Source organism: Athalia rosae, chromosome 8, assembly GCF_917208135.1.
Source record: "Athalia rosae chromosome 8, iyAthRosa1.1, whole genome shotgun sequence".
NCBI lineage: Eukaryota > Metazoa > Arthropoda > Insecta > Hymenoptera > Athaliidae > Athalia > Athalia rosae.
The window spans coordinates 6,276,983-6,301,616 of NC_064033.1; the positions used below are offsets into that span (position 1 = coordinate 6,276,983).

A 24,634-nucleotide genomic window follows, 5' to 3' on the forward strand; every position below is an offset into this window, starting at 1 on the left:
CCACTTTCTGCACCACAATTCCGAATTTGTAGCGAATAATTTCCTAGCGACGGTTAAATTATTGTCTGCCGCCATCTTGAATTTGTCGTTCAGAATTCCCAGTTTTGTCACGCTCAGTTTCAGAATCAGCGACCTGTAGAACAATTTTCCACTACTTTTCGTGAGAATCAATCAATTTTTCGCCATTTTCGGCAGCCATTTTGGAACCGCCATTTTGAATTTCTCAAGTCAGACTCAGGTACTCGAAAAGAGCAGCGTAAAAAGCGTTTTTGGGCTTCTCAACCCCCGTGCCAAGTTTCTCAAAAATCGGGGCCGGACTGTCGCCCCGTTCGGTCAAAAAATTTCCCTAAGTTTGCGCGTCAGCATCAAACTCAAATTCAAATTCGAAAAAAAAAAGAAAAGAAAAAAAAAATCCGCAAAGGGAGACTGCGGCCTTCAAAAATTCTCCCCTCTACAACCGTACGCTAAACGTTCCAGGTACCCGTCGAGCCCACTATCCCGTCGGCGGCCGAGCAGATCCAGCAGATGCAGGCGTTGGCGCATCAGGAGGCCGCCGCCATGCAGCAGGTCCAGCAGGTCGAGCAGGTGATGGCGCACGCGCAGCAGCAGGTGGAGCAGGTAGTGGCTCAGGCGCAGCAGCAGGCGGTTCAGGCGGTGCAGCAGGCGCAGCAGCAGGTGGTCCAGCAGGTCGTTCAGCACGCCCACGTGGTCCAGCAGGCGGTTCAGCAGGTGCAGGCGGTACAGCAGGTCCAGGCGGTGCCGGCGGTGCAGCAGGCGGTGCAGCAGGCTACGCAGGAGGTCGTCCAGCAGGCGGTCCAGCAGGCGACCCACGAGGTGGTTCAGCAGGTTCAGGCGGTGCAGCAGGCGGTTCAGCAGGCGCAGGCGGCGCAGGCGATGCAGCAGGCGGTGCAGCAGGACATAAGCTCGATGCTGAGCCAGCCGGCGGGTTTCGTGGCGGAGGCGAGCTCGGCGCTCGCTAGCGGGGCGGCGCAGGAGCCCAGCCAGCAGAGGCTGACGACCGCCGCCGAGCAGGCGATAAATTCGGTGATAACGAACGCGACGCAGGACATAATAAACAATCGTCCGATAACGACTACCACGGCCCACGCGATCATAGCCACCAAGAATATACTGAACAGCGTGGCGACGCAGAGCGCCCAGCTGATGAACACGGCGATGGAGGGCATACTACCGAAGTCGCCGACCGGGCAGAGCAGCATCGTCGAGCAGGTCGCCAACAAAACGGCGACCGCCGCCGCCAACGGTCAGGTTAACGTGAACGTGAACGTGAACGTCCCCGTCACGAGCAACGGCGTGGTTAATCAGGGCGGCGCGGTGGCCAGGAAACCGGAAGACGCTGGCGGCATGCTACCCCAGGAACTCACCTCTATGTCCGAACACGATCTGCTGAGCTACATAAATCCCAGCTGTTTCGATCAGGGCGGTTTTCTCATGTAGTCCGACGTGAGGTGGATTCGCACGAATTATCGTACTGTTTTGTCACCGCTGTATTATTATCGTCCCCGTCCCCCGGCCCGAAAAAAAAAAAGAAAAGAAAGAAGAAGAAGAAGCAGAAGAAGAGAAAAAAAGAAAGAGAAAGAAAACTACTCAAAATCGATTCGATGTACATAGGCTTCGTTATTATTCCAACGGCTGTATTTCAACCTGTTTTACGTATATCAATGTTTGTTTGTTTGTTTTTTTTTATTTTTTAGTTTTGTTTTAGTGTTCGTTGTTTTGATTTTTAGTTTTTTAAACACAATAACGCTGTACGGGTTGTAAAATTTTTTTTGCTCTTTGAAATTTTTCGATTTAACGACGCGTTCTAAGCGGCGGCGGCGGCGTTGTTTTTTTTTTTTTTTTTTTTCATTTTTCGGGTAAAGGAAGTGCCTTCTTGAGACTTTGAGAGTGAAGACGAAACAATTTCGTAAGAGAGACTTTATTTTTCTTCCATCTCGTTTCGATTTTATATATGAAAAAAAAACACCAAAAAAAAAAAAAAAAAAAACGGCTGTTTAATCCGCGTGCGTTCAAACGGAAACGAGTCACTCCCCCCCCCCTCCCCTCTCCTCTCCCTACAAGCCCTCTTTCCCATGTCCCCCCCCCCCGTACACCCTCCCTGTTAAATGTAATTACTAATTGACGATGAAGGAAAACTATTACTGTTTAAGTAAGACGGGCGCAACAGGCGCGACAATTAGAGTTTGTTATTATATACATATACGTACGGCTATATTTTCAAATATATATATAGATATATATATACATATATATACATAACCAGACGAAACGTTCAAGCGTAATAATGATTGTAACGATTTATTTACCTATACATACATAACATATATATATATATACATATACACACACATGTACATATTATATACGCGAATCAAAAAGGCAAACTATTCTCGTACGGTGTATTTTTCGTTGTCTTTTTACCGTTCTAATATTTCCGAGTGCCAGCCGGCTATATGCCTTTCCCTCAAGAGAAAAGGAAAAAAAAAAAAAGAAAAAAGAATTATACATATTAAAAAAACGAAACAAAAACCTCATTACATATGCGAAACATTATCAATAAATGTTAGGCGTCAACGAATCGCTGTCGACTTCTATTCGGACTAATGGAAAAAAAAAACAAAAAAAAAAATAAGTTTTCATCATTCGCATCGAACGTTGGTCGATCTCGATTATATTCTCCGACGTTGTCCGATAGAAAAATTCGCCCATTCCTTTGGTTGGTGTAATTGTTTTTTTTTCTTTTTTTTTTTCAATTTTTTTTAGTTTTTTTCACCATTGACTCAATCAGAATCAGCATTAGTTCTCGTTCGTTTGCCAATTGTACCTAAAGAATAAGAGCCTATAAATTGATATGATTCTATGAATTATTGTAATTACCATTAATATTATTATTAATATTATTATCATTATTTTACCATTGACTTGATTACATTCTCTACGATGGATCATTTGTTGTTATTATTATTATTATTATTATTATTATTATTATTATTATTATATATCTAATACAATCTATCAAACGTTGTCGTATAATTAAAAAAAAAATAAATAAGTACCTTTGTTATTATAATAATAATAATCATCATTATTATCATAATAATAATAGATATTTGCGTTGTTGATTAGTGGAGATTAATGAAAAACGAAAAGAAAAAGAACTAAGAATTTTTTTGTCCATGATTTCTATCGTTTTATTTTTCTTGTTGGTTTTTTTTCTTTTTTTTTTTATGAATTATTATTTTTTTTTTTTGCCTCTTTTTCATTGTTGACATGTTATATTTTTGACGAAAATCTTACATAGATGATTATTGAAATAAAATCAAATATATATATGTAGGCATGTAGTTTGAAAAAAAAAAAAAAAACAATCTACATACCCTATGCATAATAAAAATAGTCTATGTGACGAAGAGATTATTGTATATGTTATATATATATATATATATATATATTATATGTGGACACAACAGGAAAGTATGTAGACTATGATAGAATAACGGGTACATACATATTGTACGTATTATATGTGTGTGAATGGATATATGAATAACAAAGTGACGTAAAAAATTGTTGAAAAAAAAAGCATAAAATCAAAAAAAACAAAAACAAAAAAAAAAAAAAAATGGCGGAGACACGCTATAAATGAGAAAGGAATGTAAACGTGCACGCGAAATTTGAAAATATCATGAATTTTTCTTTTTTTTTTTCTCACGTTCATTCGAACGAAGATTTTTGACAAAAATTTGATACCACAAGACGAAGAATGAACGAGGAAAAAAATAGGAGAAATTAAAAAGTTAAGAAAAAAAAAGTTTTTACCACATCGAAATGAGAAGTTTAAAAATTTAAAATAAGAAATAAAAAAAACAATATACAGTGCAACGATTATACCCATAAGTATGTATACACCTTTGTTTTGCCGCGTGAATTAAATCGGTGTGTTTTATTGATATGAATTTCGCTCAGCCGACCACGACTCACCAAAAGTCAGGTATATATACATATAGATATTACATAGAGTGTATGAACGATTCGAAATGTAAGCCTGAGATTTTTGTCTTCACAGGGTATGAAATCGATCGAATTAGTAGAGAATATTATTTCCGATATAGATTTTATACACGGAGACCAGATTCGGAAAAAAACTTTTCCTTTCCTTTAATTATTTTTTTGTTTTCACTCCTTTGGAAACGGGATCAAAAGTTTTAATATTAGATTTTAATAGTTACATGCGCCCCGTAGGATTAAATTTTATGTTGTTCGCCGATAAATTAGGTTAGTTTAGCTATTTTTTGATCCACAAGTTCGAGGTCAAAGTTGAATTTATGGCATATCCATAGCGATTCTCGATAGCAAAAAAAAAAAAGATTTTTTACGTGTTCATTAAACTCATTGAAATTGGAAAAGGGGCGTGCAAATAAACAAGATTTTTGAAAGAAGAATGCAAGATTTTAAAAAAGCGTCTTTTTGTAATCGAAGCAAAAATTTTGAGCCCGTTTCCCAAAAAAAAATGGAAACATTAGGAAAGTTTTTTTTCCGAAACACCCTAATATATACATATATGTGTTGGACGTTAGCCGAAAAGATTTTTTAATGAAATTTATATATTTTATCGACGTCGAGATTCTTCTATTGTCAATACCCGATGGAAAGAAGAAACGGTGATGAAAAAAAAAAATTTTTCCAAATTTGTAAAAAAACAGACGAGAATCGTCGTTGATGAATTTTAACGGGTGAGCGGAAAATTTGGTAAAACTAAAAACCGATTTAAGCTTTTCGTTTTTGTTGTTTCCTTCGCGAAAAACGGGTAGCGTGTTTCGGATAGAAGAATCTCGAAGAGAAAGTAAAACTGACTATATATATATATAATGCACTTTCTTGAAAAGGCCTGATACACGTATACAAGAATTATATTATACATATATACATATATATCATATATATTTTATATCTGTCATACAAACGTATAATTATGTCAATATGTTGTAATGCAAAAACAAAAAATTTATCAGATACATTATAAATGATGCGTACAACTCACTATGTCCTCTTGTACTTTTCTTTACATTATATACAGATTTTTTTTTTTTTCACCGGACAAATTTTCCAGGTTTCGTTAAATTTTCGCTCAGGTTTCCTCGGGACAAAAATTCTCTGAATTTTGACTAAACGTCCCACTCAATTTCGACGTGCGAACCAGCCACCTTTTTCCCCACAGATTTTACCCTCCTTGGAAAGTTTCTTCAAATGATGGCCGACGTTCTCCGCGGCCGCGGGCCAAAGATTTTCCGGTGTGTTCTGAGAAAAAAAACAAAAAGAATTTTGCTTTTCGCTCTAAGGCACATTTACCTTTGAAAAAAAATGTCCGCATCGCGGTTCGCTTGGGGAAAAACCAAAAACAAAAGAAAAAAAAAGAAGAATTTTGCTTTTCGCTCCAAGGCACATTTACCTTGTAGACCCTTCGGACGATGTCGATTTCCGAAAGCCCTGCGTTACCCTGGAGATCCGCATTTTTCCTGACCGCTTCCAGGATCTCCTCCTCCCTCCTCCGCCTGTGCTCGATGTAGAATTTGACCTTGGGCAGGGGGTCGTCTACCACGGGACCGTGTCCGGGGTAGATGACGGCCGGCGCCATATCGGCGATTTCGTCCAACGATTTCATGTAGTCGCGGAGGTCCTCGAAGACCGCGGTACCTTCGCCGAGGATACAGTCCCCGCTGAACAGCGCGTTGTCCTCCTCCAGCTGCAGACAAGCGTGGTCCGTCGTGTGCCCCGGCGTTCTCCTGACCTTCAAGGTCGCCCCCTCGACCTCGAAGTTCTGCCCGTCCTCCAGGGCCTCGAAATCCCCCAGATCTCGCTCTTCCTCGGTCAAGGTCGTCGCGTCGCCCGGCGAACGCGGGAGCTTCCAAATCCTGAGGGAATTTTCGTCGGGACTCCTTTTGTGGGACGTCAACAAATTGCGGACCGATTTTGCACCGCCTACGTGGTCGTGGTGCCAGTGGGTGAGCAGAAGGTGTTCCAAGGTCGCGTCCTCGGATTTCAGGACGTCGGAAAGGAGCCTCGTGTACTCGGGGGCGGTTTCTTTGTCACCGGAGTCGATCAAGATGCGCCTGAAATTTTTCACAACTTTTTGATAATCTGAGAAATCTCGAAATCCTACTCCTAATCGGTATAGATAACCGTCGAAAGTTGAGGCTGCTTTTTTCGCTGTGAAACGAAACCGAAACAATGAAAGAAAAAGTGGGAAGAGGCAGGAGATTTTCGTCCCTGATTCGGTGGGCGGGACGGCTTTTTTCGGGTGAAAAAAAAGGAACGCCGCCAATCGCGTTTTTCAAAATGGAAAGGCTTCGATTCCGAGCGGAGTTTGTTGGGACTAAAAAGTTCGAAGGCTGTCGGCAAGGATTCGGTTTTTCAATTTCGACAACGCGTCGCTTTACTCTCTGCACTTTTCTTTTACGATAACTATATTCCGCATCGAAAACCGCTTGCGGTAAATCGTTTCTCGACTCAAAAATCACCTTTTCCCTGTTCCCACGAGGTAAGTGTTGGTCCCCTGGAGGGTCATGGGTCCCGGATTGCATCCGAGGACCCTGATTACCCTGCTGGAAATTCTCGATACCAACGGTATAGCCGTCAGCGAGTTGGTCATCCCTCTGATGTCGATCGAGCCGGTTTTAACCAAACCTGAGTTTTCCCCCCGAATTTTGTCGACGAGGAGCGAGAATTCTCGAAACGAACTCAAAATCTTCCGTCAACGATCGCTCCGCTTCGAAAGCTCCGACGCTTTTGGATCTCTGGAGAATTTCTTTCGCAAAGTTTTTAACCTCAAAACAAAACGTAAAATGAGTCATCGCGTCCGCAGGTTATCTAACGCTATCTTATTTCACTTCGGGATATTCAAGGTCTCTGACTTACCGACGCTGCTTATCGCCGAAGAATTGCGCTTCGTGCGCACACCTGAAATTCTCTCGATTTGACCTTGGATTCGACGCGCGTACGATTACCGCGTTCACGACACTGATTTGCAACGGGGGGGGGGGGGAGCGGAACGACTTTTTGCTCTGGTCACACGTGAGCGGAAAAGCGCCACTTTCGAACCCGTGTTAAAAAGAAGAGCATCTATAACGACGGAACGAACGGAGCGGGAAGAGGATCGCCGACAAACGGGAGTTTTCGTTCGCTCACCGAGGAAAGTAAGTAGCACCAAAAAAAAGGATAAACAAAAGGATAACGAAGGCTTTTTGTTTTTTCCCTCGTTTTCGTTTGCTCCTGCCGCGGTTATGACACCAGTAAAGTAAAATCGGCGTTTCCGTTCACGCGTAAAAAGCAATCTTCTTATTTCTTCGGTTTTTTTCCAACCGCCTCGCAAACGAAGTGCAGGCCGTATAGTGACGTGAGGCCTCGTCCTTCGGCGTTCTTATCGAGCATATTTCGAACAATTATCGTTAATAATTGAGCGGTAGTTGCTGTTTCGAAGGCTACGGGGCGATAAGAAGGAACTTTTAAGTGGCCGCGTAGCGGATCGTCAACGTTCGCGATAACGTAAATGCAGGCTGGAACGCGAAGGCCAGAAAACAAGATGGCGGACGCGAATCTCTTGAACAAATTTAAACACGACGGCGGCTACGATCCTTCCGGATTGCACAACGATAAGATCGATGCAGGGTGAAGGAATACAGGAAATGACGAAAAGGTAAGTGCAACAAACACGCTTAACGTCGTCATGGTTTTCCGCGAGTTCGCGTCCAGCGCTGTCCGCCATGACGGTGTTGGATGGAGCCGGACGATAATCGAGAATGTAATTTAAATCGGTGGCGGCTGGAAAATTTCGACATTTTTGTTCCGGATACCGGAGATCTTCGACTGGGAATAAAACGGACAACTTCGGGTCAGTGCGAGTCGAAAATAATTTCCAAAACTCGTAGGTTGGAACTATCACAGTTTCGCATGTCCTTCCGTAAAACTAAAGGGATTCGTGGAACCTGATTTATAAGATCTGGGGGGTAAAAATAATAGCAAATCGGTATAGTTATATGTGTATGTTTATGAACAAGTAACATGTACAATCGTCGTAGTATAATATACAGTAGTTTTACATGATTAAGTACGAATATAATGCGAGCCCCGGAACTGGATACATGTCGCGTCAGATCTGCATAGTTTTTTCCGCGTCGTCTTGGCCGGGGGCTCGACGAATAGGTTAGGAAATTCTTTCGCTATTTTCCATCTTACCCCCCCCCCCCTGAATTCTGGCGACGACGAAACGTACGCCCGTAGCACCAGGCTAACCTAACCCGACGTAGATCACCCTACGGGATATATCTATATTTCTATCAGCGATGTACAAAAAGCGGCGCTACGAAGTTCCAGTCCGGTGTAAAAATGCGGATCACTACGAGGGGCTCGTCTCGGTGGCGACGCATTTGTCGTACATCGCGTCGAGGACTTGGGTGAACTTTAGGTGACGTTCTTCCGGCGCTACGCCGGCACCCCGGCTCCCCCAGAGGAACTTTATGTGGAATTCCGTACGGAAGGCGTCCGCCAGGAGCTCGTCGTTCCTGCAGCCTTCGAGGGCTATCTCCGCGTTCCTGCGGAACAGAGGTAGACTCTCGGCCAGCTTTCGAGCTGACTCCAGGTGCGCCCAAACTATGGAGAGACCGCAGTCAGCCGCGGAACTCTCCCACGGTGAGAGGATCGCACCGGTCAGTCCCGAGGGAGACGCCGTTCCTGGATTCGGAGAAATGTTTTCCTCAGTTTTTTTTTCTCAAAGGTTTACAGTGGATGAATTACACGTATATGCATACGGTGGACCCAAATTTCGTCGCACTTCTATTTTTGTTTTTTAGTCGCGCCCAAAAATTTCTCTTGCAAAAAATCTCGCGAGAAATTCGGCTTGGCGAAGATTGTTCCGAGGTCGCTACAGAAATGTTGAAAATGTTTTTTTTATAAACGTTTTTTTTTTTTGTTTGTTTTTTGGCCAATTTATCAAAGTTCTCGTCTCTGATTTTATATTCTGCTGTTGGATGGCCGCTCAACAATTTTGAAAAATTTCAACTCGAAATTGAATAAAAAAAAAACAATATGGGAAATTTTTTTCCTCGTCGAATTGGCGAGCGACCATTTAAAGTTGATGTGTTTTCGGAAATTGGAGAGAACTTTGATAAATTGGAGGAAAAAATTGGAGGAAAAAATTGGAAAAAAACATTTTCAAAAATTTTAAGCGACCTCTGAATAATATTTGCACAGCTGCAGTTTTTGCGAGATTTATTCTCCGCGACCGTGAACAACGAAATTTTTGAGTGTGACGAAAAATGGAAAAATATAGAATTGAAATTTTGGGTCACCCTAGTGAAATACATAAATGAGAATGTTTTTTTTCTTCAAATTTTCGAGCAACTATTTAAAATTGATACAGTTCTATATTTGGAAATTGACTTTGACAAGTTGGAAGAAGAAATTTGTAAAAAGCATTTTCAAAATTGTTGGACGACCGTTTCGCAAAATTTTTAAGTGTCATTAAAAATTGAAAAATAGAAATGCGATGAAATTTGGGTCAGCCTGAAATGTCGAGTTCCAAGTGTTCAAGTTTCGATTTTTAAAGTTTCAGAAATTAATCGACGGTAATTAATCAAGGAAATTTAAATTACGAAAATTGAAGGGTTCGAACGGATGGTCGAAAAACGTGAAATTGTACAGATCGGACAAACGAATTTCGCCAAACTTCAAACGTTCGAAAATTTGAACAAAAATCAAGCTTATGTACAAAAAAAAAATGGAATCTAAAAAACGGTATTCTAAAAAAACTTGCGATTTCACAGAAAAAACTAGCGAATAAATTTAGACCCAATTCCAAACATTCGCAAATATAAACAAAACTGAAGCTTATACAAAAAATGGAATCTAAAAAACTTGCGATTTCAACCCCAAAAACTCGCGAATGAATTGCGCCCTACCCCAAACATTCGAAACTAGGAATAAAAATGAAGCTTAGACAAAAAATGGAATCTAAAAACCGTGAATTTAAAAAAACTCGCGATTTCACAGCAAAAACTCGCGAATGAATTTCCGCCAACCCCAAACATTCGAAAGTTTGAACAAAAATCAAGCTTATGTAAAAAAAAAAATGGAATTTAAAAACCGATTTTCTAAAAAAACTTGCGATTCAGCCCGATTCCAAACATTTGCAAATACAAACAAAACCGAAGTTTATACAAAAAATGGAATTTTCAAAAAACTCGCGATTCCACAGCAAAAACTCGCGACTAAACATTGGAAACTAGGAACAAAAACCGAAATCACCCCGAAACAATTGAATCTAAAAAGCTCGGATCTAAAAAACCACAAAATATATAACGTTACCCAAGACATCCTCGGGTCCTCGTTCCCCTAGGAGAGCGATGGGCAACAGATGAGGTAGCGTGGTGTTCGGAGCTTGTGGATTAGCGCACTCGTTCATCGCTCTCAAAGTAGGCCTCAATTTAGCCTCGAAGCTGAACGCCTCGTCGGTGTGCTTCTGCCTGAGCAGATGCCACGTGTTGGCCAGTCTCTGTATCTGCGGTACGCAGAGTCCCAGCATAACGCCGCAGAACCCGTAAAGGTTACCAAGCGCCGTTTTCGTGTCCAGGGCGACCTTGATCCACTTCGATATAGTCGCCGCCCTCTCGATGGCCGTGGCTCCCGCCAGTACCGTGACGGCCACCAGGAGCTTCAGGCACTCCGACCTCTCGATGAGGTCCAGACGGGCCTGCCTGCCGTGCGGGAGGGTCGCCAATTCGATCCCGCTCAGGCCGCTCCTGTTCCCCGCTCCGGGCGCCAGGGCGATCTCAAGGTCGACGCGGGTCAGGTGGGTGGCTAGGACCCTCGGCGCTGACTCGTGCAGCATACCCGAGACCCCCCTGAGCGCTGTGGCGTCCAGGGGGCGGTGTTCGCCCGCCGGCAGAAGTAGGGTGGCGAAACCGTCGAGGTCGAGGAAGGTCGGGATCTCCAGCGAGGGGGCGGCCACCAGTAGGTGCTCCTCCGCGGACAGTTCGTACTCACCGGCGGCCGAGTTGCCATCCGCCGGGGCGTAGGGGCTCCGTATCACCACGCCCTTGACCTGAGCGGGGGGCGGCTGGGGTGGCGGCCCCCCCGAATTGTTCAGCTCGAACTCGCTGTCCCCGGAACCGTTGCCGCTGTCGCTACCCGAGGCCTGGTACACCTGGGGGTGGTGCTGGTGCTGCTGGTGCTGCTGGTGTTGCTGGTGGTGGTGGTTCATGGGGGGCGGCGGCGCCGCGGCGGCGGGGGGCGCCCTGGGCGGTTTCGGGGGGGGCGTCGCGACGCCGGGGGCCGCGGGGTTCTGCTGGTGCTGGAGGGCCGGGTCCGAGATGACTCTGGTGATTTTTTGGCGGCCCAGCGAGAGCGACGAGCCCGAGGAGGAGTGCGGCGCGGCGGTTCCGGGGTTCGGAGGGCACCGGGGCAGCGTGCTCGCGGAGCCCTGGGGCGGCGGGAATCCCGGGTGGTCGAGGACGTGCTGCTGCTGCTGCTGGGGGGTGAGCGAGTGGCTGCGCTGCTGTTTTCGGGGTAGTCGGGGCGGCGACGAGGACGAGGGACTGCGGGAGTACTGGGGCCCGGAGGACGGCGAGCAAGACAGCGGCACCGACCGAGGTCGCGGATGGACTACGCGAGCTCCGCTCGCGTGGCTCACCGGACGACCGCTGCCCACGTAGAACGTTATCAGATCCGCCACCGTGTCGAACGCCTCGTCTTCGAACTGGTACTGAGCCCGCTCGTACACGGTGTCCGGCTGCAGCACGACCTGAGGGTAGAGGAATACATTGTTCAGATTAATCGAATGAAGATCGATCGAATAAAGCAGAGTTCTGATTTTTATGCTTCGTCTGATTGAGAGGATCTTGAAATATCTGAGCTCGACGGACTGGACATACGTGATTTTGCCCCCCCCCCTCCCCCCACTTTTCGATTATCTGAAAACTCTCAATTGTTCGAGATTGTTATAGCATAGATATATTGTATATCTATGGTTATAGACTTGTTCCTAAAATTTACCTAAATAAAATCTTTATTTATTCTAAATATAAATTTAATTTACTAATTAATTAATAATTTTCTTATAGATCCATTCATTTATTTATTTATTTATTTATATATATTTATATATATTTATAATTCCGGAAAATCGATGTTCTATAGCGTGAACCGAAGTTTTATAGAAATCGTCAAAACGTTCTTTTTGCCTAGCCCCCCGTTTTTCGAGAATTTGAATATTTTCGATTGTTCCAGGTTGTTCCATTAGTTCCAAACGTTGTTCCAGAACCGCGCGGTCGCAAGTCCAAAATCAAGATAAAAATAACTCGAAAAAGTTTTCGGATTTTTCGGCGTCGTTTTTGTACTTGCGATAATGAGCTTCTGGAACAACGTTTGGACCGACCGGAACAACCTGGAAAAATCGGAAAAAAATTCAAATTTTCGGAAAATGGGAGGCTATAGATCGAGAAACAGTTTTCTCGATTTTATATAATTTCAGTTTATGCTATAGGACATCGATTTTTTGGAACGATATAGAACGAACGTAGAACGATTTGAAACAATTGAGAATTTTTAGATTTTCGAAAAGTGGGGGGCCAACTTCACGGAGGTCGGAACTAGCGTTGAAACGATTTTAGAAATAAGGCTACGCCGTCTTGATGCTGTACGTATGCATACTGCATTAGGGTGGGGCAAGAAACAAAAATATTTTCTTTCTTAGTTTTTCAAAAAAACCAAATTTTTTACTTTCAATATTCAGAGGTGGCCCACTAATTTTGAAAATTGACAATAAATTTGAATTAGCGATTTCGAACCAAATTTATTTTTCCGACTTACAAATATCTTCAAAAACATCTATAAGAATTGCCGAATATAATTGTTTTCAATAATTTTTTCTTTTTATAATTATTATTGTAATTAAAAGAAAAAAAAAGGAAAAAAAATGCTTCTTCTTTTTATTCGAGTGGAAGTTGAGTTGAAAACGATGATATTCGACAATTTTTTGATGTCGTTAAGGATTCTGTGTCTGAAAAAAAAATTCGAAAAAAAAATTAACAATTTTAATTCATTAGATATCAATTTTATAAATTAGTGGGCCACCTCTGAATCATATTGAAAGTATGTTTTGCTATGCTGTAGCAGAGGGACTTTGATTTGTGGACTTTGGTAAAACAAAATGCGAATGTTTTTTTTTTCCCCAAAAACGCAAAATATGAAGCCAAATTTGTTTTCTTAAAAACGCGATTATCTTATTTTCCGACCGAACTATATCCAATCTTCGGTGCGACTAGTGACTTTTGAACGGCACTGTACATATGCAAAAAAAAAAAAATATATTTTTCAATTTCTAGTCGAAAATTGATCCCCTACCTCGAAAACTCGCAGAGTTTCTAAGCCCTAAAAAATTCTCAGTTTTGAATAAAAAAAATTAAATGTAAAGAAAAAAGACAAACAAAAACCGGAAAACACTCACCCTATTGATAACGAAATGCAGAGGTTGTCCCTTGCAGCGTACGGTGAGTACGTAATTTCCGGGTTGCGACGCGCAATCCCTCACCAGAAAATCGCCTTCGTTCGGCACCTCCATTTCGGCCCCCCTCCGGCCCCCCCTCAAGGTACTCCCGTGGTACCAGGCGTGAGAGCGGAGGTCACGTGGGTCCAGAAGACGGAGCTCCCGCTCCAGTAACTTCCGCGCGGTTTCTTCCGGCTGCTCCTGCGAAAAACGAAGCGAAACGCGCAGGTTAGGAACGGAACACGTCCGCCCGATTCTTTTTTTCATTTCTCAACCGCAAACTAGAAAAAAAACTAACATCTCTACGGAAACGCCAAAAAGCGAAAACCTCGATTGCCGGGGAAAAGGCGGCTTTTAGGGATTTTCGCCATCGCTTATGGTTTACTTGGGACGACGACGGCCTGACGGGTGAGTTAGTTGTACTAGTTCAGTTAATACTGTACTGTACGGTACATCAGGCATATTCAGCCTACACCGAAAATAGAAGGAAGGAAAGTAACGGGGAAAAAAACGTCACGCTGTACGAAGAAAGCCGCACAAGAGTAACCAAAATAGGCCGCTAACCTCAATCGGCCGCTGTTTTCCCTCCTCGTTGGATAAAAACAGTGGCTATAACGGAAGTAACGCGATGTGGGGTTGAGGTCGTTTCGAGATCGAAACGAAAAAAAAAAAAACTAAAAAATCAAAGCATATTTTTACTTTCAAAAGACGGTATATATAATCATGTCGAAGGTTGGTAAATTTCTTTACTTCCAAATATTAATTTCGTCGAACGTTTGCGTATAGTTTCCGTAGAACCTTTGAAATTGTCGTTTCGCATATAGTTTGAGGTTAGGGAAAAGTTGAGGAGAAAAAAAAAACAAAAATGACCGCGATTAAAAGATTCTTACACGCTTTTAAAATACCGAAACGTGATTTCTCGCGGAACGTCGGGTGATTTCCGGTGCGGATATACATACATATATCGGGATTTTACGGAAATTCTTGACAATCTTCGTTTTCCATACGCCGAATGATTAAAGTACGAAATTTATTCGTATACATATGGGGCATTCCATGCCAAATCACCGAGGTTTTGACCCCGAACTCCCTCGATTTCGCTGAAACTTTTTCAACATTTTCTATCCTACCAAAGACATTTTTCTGAATTTTTTCAGATTTTTTTACCAAACCCAAAAAATGTTACGAATTTTTGAAAAAAAACCGCCCTTTTTTTTAAATTGCAATAACTTTTTCAAAAATTGACCTTTCGGCTCGTTTTTTTTTTTTGTAAAATTTTTGTTTTTGAATGTAGATTTCAGAAAAAAATACTACATTTTTTTCGGAAGTTACCATACATGAAATATTTCAGTTTTTTTCAATAAAACCGTCATTTTTTCTATTTTCGACCCCTCTGATTCTCAATTATTTCGTCTCAAAAAAAACTTCAACTAAGACAGTATTTAACCTCGCTATTCTTATTTTGTGCCGACTTTCCATTCTATTTGTTTTCTTTCGATTGAAAATAAAAAAATATCCAAATGTGGCTTATTTTTTTTGACTTTGCGCTAAAGTTTTTTTGGATTGTTTTCAATAGCTTAGAAGTTGAATGAAATTGGATAAAAACAACCGTAAACCGTATCAGGGTCAGGGATTAAATTTTTTATTAAAGTATTGTTTTTTTATTCAAGTATTTTTGTAGCCGAGAAAATTCAGAAAAATGTCTTTGGTAGGTATAGAAAATGTTAAAAAAACGTTTCAGCGAAATCGAAGGGGGTCGGTGTTAAAACCTCGGTGATTTGGCATGTAATGCCCCATATGTATTTCAAAAAATCGGGAGAACTCGTTTACGATTCGCGGAGCCGACGTTGTGAGTCGTAGAATTCGTCCCGTCACGATGTCCATTTAGCAGCAATCAACGCGGGGACGAAATCTGTCGCCCGATTAATTGACCCGTCCAATCCAATCGGTGCCGTCGAAACAAAAGAACGTCGCGCGCGTGTCGCGTCGCGACATTCCGCGTACGTCACGCTCCGAAATTCCTCGAACTCGTGACACCAAACAATCTCGGGATTTCCGGTTTTTCTCATCCCGAAATTCGTCGCTTCTCAGCGATCTTCATTTCGAAATCGAGGACGACAAATTCCCGCGGAACGCGACCGTCGTCGTTTTTTCCCGTCAACTTCGTACTTTCCGCCGGCATTTCGCGTTCCGTTTTTCCGCCGCGGAGGGCGGGACGCCCGTCCGGAGGCTGGAGAGCGGAGTCGAGGGTCGTTGATCGATTTTTTCTCAACCCTCCCGTCACCGTGGTTCGACGTTAGTCACTGTTTACCGCGTCACGCGCCCTTGCGGCTCTCCGCGATCGAAACAAAAAACGACTCGAACGACGAAACGCCAATTTTTCGGCGTTTCGATCACCCCGACTTTCCTTTATTTATTTTGTTTTTTTTTTTTTTCTCGTCGCGACGTCGCGCGCTATATCCCCCACTCTTCTGAATCCCGACGTGACCGGCGGCGTATGGAAGAAAAAAATATCATTTTCCGGGCCAGCGAAGTCCGGGAAAAAAAAAAAATAAGGAACTCACCATTTCCGAGTTCGCCCCTCGTTCCCCGGGCACAATCTGCTCGCGTTTCGTGGTTGACGACGATTCTCCGTTTCGCAGGGGACATGCGCGTTCCGCCGGCGGCTCGTCCTCTGCGGGGGGCGTCTTCCTTTCCTTCCTGGAATCACGAAGGGATGGAGAAAAAATATTTCGTTTTTTTTCTCTCCTCCTCCTCCCCCGACGTCCTCGACGGCGGAATTATTCGCGGGCCGAGCCGTTCGAGCGGCCGAACGAAATCCGTCGCGGCATGGCGTGTGCGTCCCCCCTCGAGTCCCTCCCGGGTTACGCTGGGTCGGCGCGCGTCCGACAATTGAGCGCGTTAGCCCCAATTGAAGAGGAGGCGTCCGCGAGGAGGATGAAGAAAAGGAGAGCGAATAGTTCGAATTCTCGGACACGGGCCAATCGCGGCGTCGATGGGATCGGAAACAACGATCGGAGCGGCGCTGGGAGTCCTTCGATTCATGACGACGAACGCGTCGCCGTCGACGCGGACGATGACGCCGGGGTTCCCCACGTGCGCCGAGCGGACCGCCCGAAAGAACGCGGCATCGCGGGGGTCGACGCGTTTCCGCGATGGAAAAAAATCGCCGGTAACTTTTTCGGAATTTTTTCGCGCGTCACGCGCTGGATCTCGGGGATGTTTCGCACCGCGCACTGTACACGGCCTGGCGGATAAATCGCGGAACGCTGGTTACGAGGTAAGTGCGACGACGCGGTTAGACGGTTGACTCGGCCGGGACTGCGAGAGTCTTCCAGACTCGGTTCGGCCGGACTTTATTGATCCCGTAAAAAGAGGAGCGCCGGTGGCTCGCGCCGCTCGCGTACCACCGGGGGGTGATGGGGGATGACGACGGGCGCGCAGGCGCTCATGGGAATGTATCAACTACTCCGACTTTTCAACCACTACGACGACGCGCCGCGCGGATTAACGTTGGCCCTAAAATCGTCCCAGCTGTCGCGGTGATCGCACGTAAGCTCGGCGGCGATCGGTCGTGAAATACGTCCGTCTTCGAGGGGTCTGCGATTGGAAAACAGAAGCGATTTTCTTCTTTTTTGGCGCCATTTTCGATCCGATCGGTTTCGATATCCGTCGATAGGTTGGATCAAAAATGTGGAGTCTCGCGTTTCGGGACCAGCGTTTGATCAGTTTTGATTTTTAGACGGATTTTTCTCGTTAAATCCGTTTTCAACTTCCTTACCGACGCACGGTAAACGCGCGATGAAAATTTTCGAACTTTTTTAGACGAATTTTTTCAGTTGTCTGTACGCCAGATGGCACCGTGGCGGTAAAGTTCTTTTTTCCGATATCGTTTCCCGATTTTATTCTGAATATTGATCGAAAAATTGAAAAACTCTCATTATACTCGAAAGAAAGAGAAAAAAAAGAAACAACAACAACAACAACAGAAATATTGTAAAAACTTTTCATTGAACTTCTCTCCGACCCAATTATTGGATTCTATTTTTTTCTAATCTGTCGTTTTTTTCGCGCTTTAACGTCGAAAAAGCAAAAGAACTGGAAAAAAGTGATAAAAACTTTTCAACGTTACACGAAAAATCAGCTCGCTAAAAAACTTTCGTAATGTAGATACGAAGCTATTTGTTTCCGATTTCCGTAGCCGAAGAGATAAGTCACGTGCTCCCAATACGCCGCCGATCTGCAGAGAAAAAGCTTTTCAACACGTACAGATTCGATATTATACGTTATGAAAAAAAAAGAAAAAAAAAAAAAAAAATAGGAAACGAGAGACGAAAATGGAAATCACAACATTTCGCAATGATAGTAAAATACGGTATAGTATACTGACTGTTATTCGGCCGCCGATCACTAGTTTGGGTAATTTTTCAAATTCGACATCGAATCCACAAATAAAAGTTGCTCAATTTAGGGGTAAAGGGGGGGAGGGGGGATCGGATTGCCCCTCCTACAGCGATGACCTGTGATATGTACTTTTTTTGTTTTTTTTAAATTTCAAATCAACTCTTTTTTTTTTTTTGTTTTTTGAAAATTGAACTTGTAGCTATATTATTTATTGTTGGACAAATTCCGACGTCTTTGAATTTTTGACTTCTCTTAATTTATACAGATTATATTCACAAGCAAACGTCAAAGTTCTGGCGATGTATAGTCATAGTTTGCGATTGTATTGGCAATTATATTTATCGGAAAATGGAGATTAGAAAATTTTTCAACTTTGCATCTCAACGACACGGCTAAAAATTTCGTTGTGAGAAAAAAGCCGACGAAAATCGATTTCCTGCTGGTCGAATTAACCGAACGACTTTTACGCCTTTTTTGTTGTTGTTGTTGTTGTGTATTCTATTTTATTCGGTTTTCGAGACGTGAAAAACCCTCGCGTTTGTACGTCGGTGACGCCCTTGTAACGTCCATACCACGGCTCTTGTTTGCTCTTCACGTTACACTCCAAGGTGTACGCCGCATGCGACGTCCCCGTAAAAATTAGCCGTCGTCCTTTTCGAATCCATATATATAATTACGCTGGGGTCAAACAAGGGTGCAGCGAATGTTTAATAGCTGCTATATGTCTTTGAAATTATTATGTTAGACTTATAACGCGGCACGTGTACGATATAATCTCGCAAAGTGTATTAGGCCCCCCCTTGATCCACGTGAAGCTGGAGAGTGATTGACCTCACGGCCGACGAATTATAATATAGCCGCGGATTCCGCTAGATTAATTACATATCGGTGATAAATATTCCACATGTTTGATCATTTTTTTTTTAAAGCAGTATATCAAGCAAATAATTGTGATTCCTGTTTATTTCTAATATTGTGAATATTATAGAATACTTTTTATCGTTAGATTGCTGTTTTTCTAAAATTTTTGCTCATTGTGGTTTTGGAAAAATTAATTTCAAATAATTATTTTTTGGGAGACTATAGCAACCACCGGTCATAATTTTCGAAGCATCGTTTTTTTTTTTTTTTTTTGTTTTTACATTTATCGAATCCTTCGACTTTTAGAAATCACTTCCGAAAATTTGGTATTGTGAAATTCGAAAAAATGAGAAAGTTACGGCAGTTTGAGCGCGCATGCGTTTTACCTAGAGAATAATATCGGAAAAACGCGAATTCGTAAAAACCTTTGAACTCGTTTTTTTCGAAATAACATTTTTCCAAACTCAGCGCGCTGAGTTATTCTTCGCGACCGATCGACAGGTTTTTTTTTCTTCAGCATTTTACCATAATTTACCAGAAAATTGCAAAAAAAAAATTGAAAAACAGAAATTCGCCATGGAGAAAAAGGCGACAAAAACTTTCGAATCGAACCGTAAAAAAACTTCAAACGCGTTTCTCTTCACAACCAATTAACAGATTGAAAAAAATCTCACTGCGTTTTGTTTGATCTGTAATGTACCAGAAAATTAAAAAAAAAAAAAAAAATTGCAAAGAAAAATTTGCCATGAGAAAAAAGGTAAAAAACCAACCTAAATTCAACATCTTTTTGTTTTTACACCACCGCCATTGTGTTTTGTTCCAATTTTTTAACACAAAAGTTACAAATTACGATGACGTGAGCTACTTTTTTCTTCGAAAAGCTTTTTTGAATTTTTCTGTTTCGGATTTAGAAATTTCGAGATCATCTCAGCGCGGCGAGAGGCTGTCATTTTCGCAAATCAAAAATCAAAGAAAAAGAAAAAGAAAGGAGAAAGTAAAAAAAATGAGCGAATAACGAAAACACGAACCATGAATTATCCCTGCTATTGCACGGCGAGGGCGGGGTGATTATGACGAGTGCCGGTTCCTTTCTAATTTGCAGATGCGAATCCGGTTGCAGGTGCATCGTGTGTCTTTGATTGCGAAATTCCAGGCGGCCGTCGATCGCCGAGGAGGATGAAGAAACCTCCCTTTTTTTTCGTCGTCCGCTGGCGCTCAGGTTCTGGAGAGTGCCCATCGAAGGGAACCGGAAGCTCCACGCTATGCCTGAAAATGAATATGAAAAATGAAAAAAACAACCGAATGAGCGAAAGTCGACGTTGAAAAGAAAGGCGAGGACGAAATGAGACGGAAAACTAAACGACCACGAGGAAACACGACGCGTGAAAAGGTAAAACAATGACGATAATTAGGGAATAAAAAAAACGACAATCGTCGGGTTATTCGCTTCGTATAACAAACGACGTTGTTCGGCTCGCTGCTAAGATCGCAGCGTACAATACGAAACAATCGAACATCGATAACTCGTACCGACTACAAGCGGTTCAATTCTTCTCTATCCTATCGTGCCGTTGCGGTGTCGACGGAATCAATTATCATAAATTTTACAAACGCTTATATTACAATGAATTCTATGCGATTATTTTCGCCGCTTAGAACTCGTTGGGAATTCAACGTCAAATCGGTGCACAAAAATCAGCGACCCTTTTCTATATTTTCAGCGATTTTTTACACGATTGTAGCTTCTGCTTCCTGATTTTTTTCACATTTTTTTGTCCAGCCGTTTTTGAGTTACGAATTTTCAAAAACCCAAAACAGCATCTTGATCAATTTTTTTTTTTTTTTTTCAAAAAATTCTCAAAAACACTGTATACGACCGTTGACGAACATTTTTTGTTTTTAAAAAAAGCTGGCTGGTTTTTTTTTCCAATTTCATTTCATTTTTCTTCAATTTGTTTTTTTTTTTTGCCATCGCAAACTTTTTTTCGAAACGTGAATTATGTTGATTTATTTTGGTAAATGAAGAAAAAAATGACGTGACGAAAAAAAAACTGTTCACGTTTCTTATGAAAAAAAAATGTCCATTTTTGGCCGTAGTATTTTTGGGAATTTTATCTGAAAAGAAAAAAATCGATCAAGGCGCTCTTTTTGATTTTTGAAAATTCATAACTCAAAAACGGCTGGACAAAAAAATTTGACAAAAATTAAACAGGTATTTTGAACCGAGATCTACGGTATACAAGATCACTGGAAAAATCGAAGAGGGTCAACGTTTCAGGTTCATCGTATTGACGTAGAATTTCCCATATAGCATAGACTTATATCTATGGGGCGTTCCACGACAAATCGCGTAGTCGATTATACATGAGGTAAAAGCTTGCGCAGATCTCGATTGTTTTTAGTGCGCTTTATGGATACGAATAAAAAATTGTTTTTCTCGTGAGGCTTCGTTTATTGATCAGCTCGTGACTCCAATTGATCCATAATTATAACCTAACCTAACGTTTTCCCAGAGCGAACAAATTGTGAAATCTGTACATATAGAAATTTTGTAACTAGTTTTTTGTTTTTTGTTTCTTGATACATATGGTTCCTTCTTCGCCAATCGCGTATATATATACATGTACTGTACATACTGCATATACATATATACATATATATATATATATATCTATGTTACTTATTGTCCGAGACTCCATTGCGTATATTAATCATTTTCAAGGCGATCGAAGTCGTAATACGACGATACAGAACTACACACCTTTTATTTATTACACGTACGGTTATAGTCGAAGACAAAGTTATGCGGGAAACTCGTTATCTATCGTCCTTGCGTTCGCGCATATTTTGAAACGCTATAGCTACACCATGCTGAACACGTATACATATGTATATACAACATACACATATATACATGTACAATTATCAATTTTTCGATTTTCTCGCCATCGCGCGAACATCAATTTCTTTTACAACGTCGATTGTTGACTAGTAATTGTGGAGTTTTCAAAAAATCGTATAGCTGAAAAACGGCCGAACGAAAAAATTGAAAGAGCAAAAATAATAATAATAACAAAAAACATACGAAGTACGTGTACACAACGTTATCGAAGTTAATCAAAGAAATTTCTCAAACCTTATAATTATGGCATTTCATTATTTCGATTATGAAGTTTAATAATCTAAAATAGCTTATACCGAAACGGAAGAAGAAAAAAAAAAAGAAAAAAAATCACACTCCCTTACACTCATACAATTCAATCGTCGTTTTTGTTTTGTTTTTTCTTTTTTTTGGCGCGACGCGCATCGAGGTGTGTGTTTATTTATTTATTTTTTTTCTTACCTTGGACGAATCTCGCGATATTGAAATATTATCATAATTGGGAAATAAAAATTTCTCATACCGGATTACGACACGGTTCGAAAATACATTGTACACACATAGAATCCAGAATCCGTGTACACATATATCGGGCTACCACCCGTATGTATAATAACAATAAAACGCGACGATAATTCCCAAACCTCCGCATTGCAACGGCGCGTTTGCAGCGGCGGCTCGTAAAACAACACGGGGCCCCAAACATCTGGCTGCAAGCAGACGATCCTGGTGTATAGGTATATGACAACTATATATACATATTACGTAAATACGCACGTGTATACGTAAAATACGCGCGTATGCGGTACATGGAATTTCAGGCCGTACATATGTGCGACAAAAGTTTGATAAGCACGTGACCCGACCGGGGGTAGAGATAACGGCGATAACCGGCCGTACCCGTAACTCACCTTTCTATATTCTAACCTATCGGATTAACGTTGCCGCACGATCGGGAAAGAGACGCCTTCATTACGCTCGAGTACATGTACAAGAACCAACGACAATGCAAACTTTTGAAGAATTTGGGATCGCTTGTTTCAATCATTCTTCGAATGTCAATAATTGATTGATTAATTAACTTTTTTTCGTTAAAAATGTGAAACATACGCATGTATATATTATATATTTGAATAAGATTTTTTTGTACTTTTGATGATCCTCGGGGATTTACGGCTCTAGGATCAAATAAATATATTCATCTATCTATCTATCTATCTATCTACATAATACGAATGTACATAGGTATGTGCGCGTGTACATATATGTACATATACCTCGGAAAAGAAAGAAAATATTTTTTCGTCAAACTTTCGTTGAAACGTCGCGCTGAAATTATGAATTTGTATTAAGAAAAGACAAATTTTGATATTGGCACGAATCGATCAAAAACTTGGAAATACGATTTAACAATTTTCGAAGATCAATCGAAAACGCGACGGAGTGTAACAATTTTTGTTTCGGAATCTGCCGGAGCGTTCGATTTTTGTCGAAGATTACCGAACGCCGAAAGGACGGTTTTCTTAATCGAACGCGAAATTTTTGTCCAGCCGTTCGTTTTGTGAAATTTTTTTTTTTTTTTTTTTTTTTCAAAAAAACAAACGACAACTTCGGTGTGAAGTTCGCGTCGCTTCCGATCGATGGCTATTACGTATAGGCGTAACGGTAAATCCGAAAATCCTTTTTTTTTATAATAAAATATCACACTGGACATCCGTCTTGCGAATGACGTTTCATTTTTCGGGTCTCTTGTCAACTTTTGAAAATAAATGAGCCGCGAAATTTACCGCGATGCGTTTCCGCTCGACGGTAAAACAAACTAAAACCAAAAGAAAACAAAACCAAACCAAAAAACAAAAAAAAAAACGAAACAGGAAGAAATTTTGGAAATCCGGAGTCGGAAGGACGGTGAAAAACGTGACGATAACTTTTACTGACTCTGACTGCGTCGCGACTTTAGCTTGCTCGACGATTTCCCCATCGTTATGAAGAGCGTCGCTTATCTCCTGGTTTCCGCTCGCGTTCCGTCCCAGCGTTTTGGCTTTTATCAGGTACTCCGTGGCCCGGTGGTTTCTTCGAGGGGTGCCGAAGGCGGCCGCGGGTGTTTTTCCGAGCGCCGGCTACGACGACGCGTAAGTCCCGTGCGCCGCACTTGTTGATGAAAAATAACGCAGTTCAGCTTCCGTTTCGTAGCAGCGGAAACCACCAGCTGCAGCTGTCGCGGTATCGAACCGCCGTCGATGCATGGCGCGCGCCGCGCGGAAACAAATGAAAATCAAAACAAAACGAAACAAAACAAAACAAAACAAATGAAAATCAAACGAAACAAAACAAACGAGGAAAACAGGACGACGCGACGACGCACGCTCGGAAAATCGCAACGATCGTCCGCGTGCGACTCGACCGACTTTGACTGACTGACTGACTGACTGACTGACTTGACTCCGGTTGACTCGAGTCGATCCACCGTCTACCGCGCAAACGTGGACGACGACGACGACTGTGTTTTTTTTTTCTTTTTTTTTTTCAGTGAATGTGTAGCGGGGCATAATACTATGTACCAGAGACTGGCGACGGACGTGTGGAAGAAAAGAGAAGGCGACGACGGGAGGCGGAAAGAAGAAGTGGGGGGGGGGGGGGGGGAGATGCAAATAGGAGATCCCGTGGGAGAGACGCCGACGCGAGTAGGAAAGAGGAAGAGAAACTAGGAGCTCCGGGTGGGGGGGGGGGGGGGAGGGAGAGGAGAATTTGGAAAGAGAAAATAGAAGAAAAAGAAAAAGAAACGAACAGTGAGCGTCACGGACGGAGTAAACGGTTTATAATGTACACGTAATCCGCTACCTGCGGCCCCGCAGTCTTGTGTACATACGTACACGTATATATACCTGGATTTTATAGACCCACGCGACCCGCAGCCTCTGTGTGAAAGA

The 24,634-nt window shown here is 42.3% G+C and overlaps 3 protein-coding genes across 7 annotated transcripts in view; 1 reads left to right on the forward strand and 2 right to left on the reverse strand.

The window, feature by feature from the left end:
* Positions 1-2,653, forward strand: part of LOC105691023 (nuclear factor of activated T-cells 5) — a 43,834-nt gene extending 41,181 nt beyond the window's left edge. For all 4 annotated transcript variants that reach the window (XM_012409257.2, XM_048659542.1, XM_012409256.3 and 1 more), the window contains exon 7: positions 478-2,653. In XM_012409257.2, the coding sequence (XP_012264680.2) occupies positions 478-1,458 (981 nt within the window). In that variant the 3' untranslated portion in view covers positions 1,459-2,653. The remainder of the gene's footprint in view (positions 1-477) is intronic.
* A 2,147-nt stretch (positions 2,654-4,800) lies between these two features.
* Positions 4,801-7,250, reverse strand: LOC105691019 (endoribonuclease LACTB2). The gene is made up of 4 exons (XM_012409251.3): positions 6,937-7,250; positions 6,540-6,845; positions 5,471-6,131; positions 4,801-5,319 (listed from the first exon to the last, which is right to left on the reverse strand). Exons 2-4 carry the CDS (start codon positions 6,668-6,670, stop codon positions 5,200-5,202), a joined length of 912 nt encoding a protein of 303 aa, XP_012264674.2. The 5' UTR covers positions 6,671-6,845; positions 6,937-7,250; the 3' UTR covers positions 4,801-5,199.
* Positions 7,251-8,045: 795 nt separating this feature from the next.
* LOC105691026 (SH2 domain-containing protein 3C) lies at positions 8,046-24,149 on the reverse strand. Of its 2 annotated transcripts, XM_012409262.3 has the most exons (6): positions 23,643-24,149; positions 19,852-20,089; positions 16,123-16,258; positions 13,520-13,759; positions 10,381-11,815; positions 8,046-8,748 (listed from the first exon to the last, which is right to left on the reverse strand). In XM_012409262.3, exons 1-6 carry the CDS (start codon positions 23,683-23,685, stop codon positions 8,414-8,416), a joined length of 2,427 nt encoding a protein of 808 aa, XP_012264685.2. In that variant the 5' UTR covers positions 23,686-24,149; the 3' UTR covers positions 8,046-8,413. The 2 variants fall into 2 exon arrangements, with proteins under 2 accessions (XP_012264685.2, XP_048515504.1); XM_048659547.1 differs by lacking the exons at positions 16,123-16,258; positions 23,643-24,149 and having other exon boundaries at positions 19,852-20,002.
* Positions 24,150-24,634: the final 485 nt, after the last annotated feature.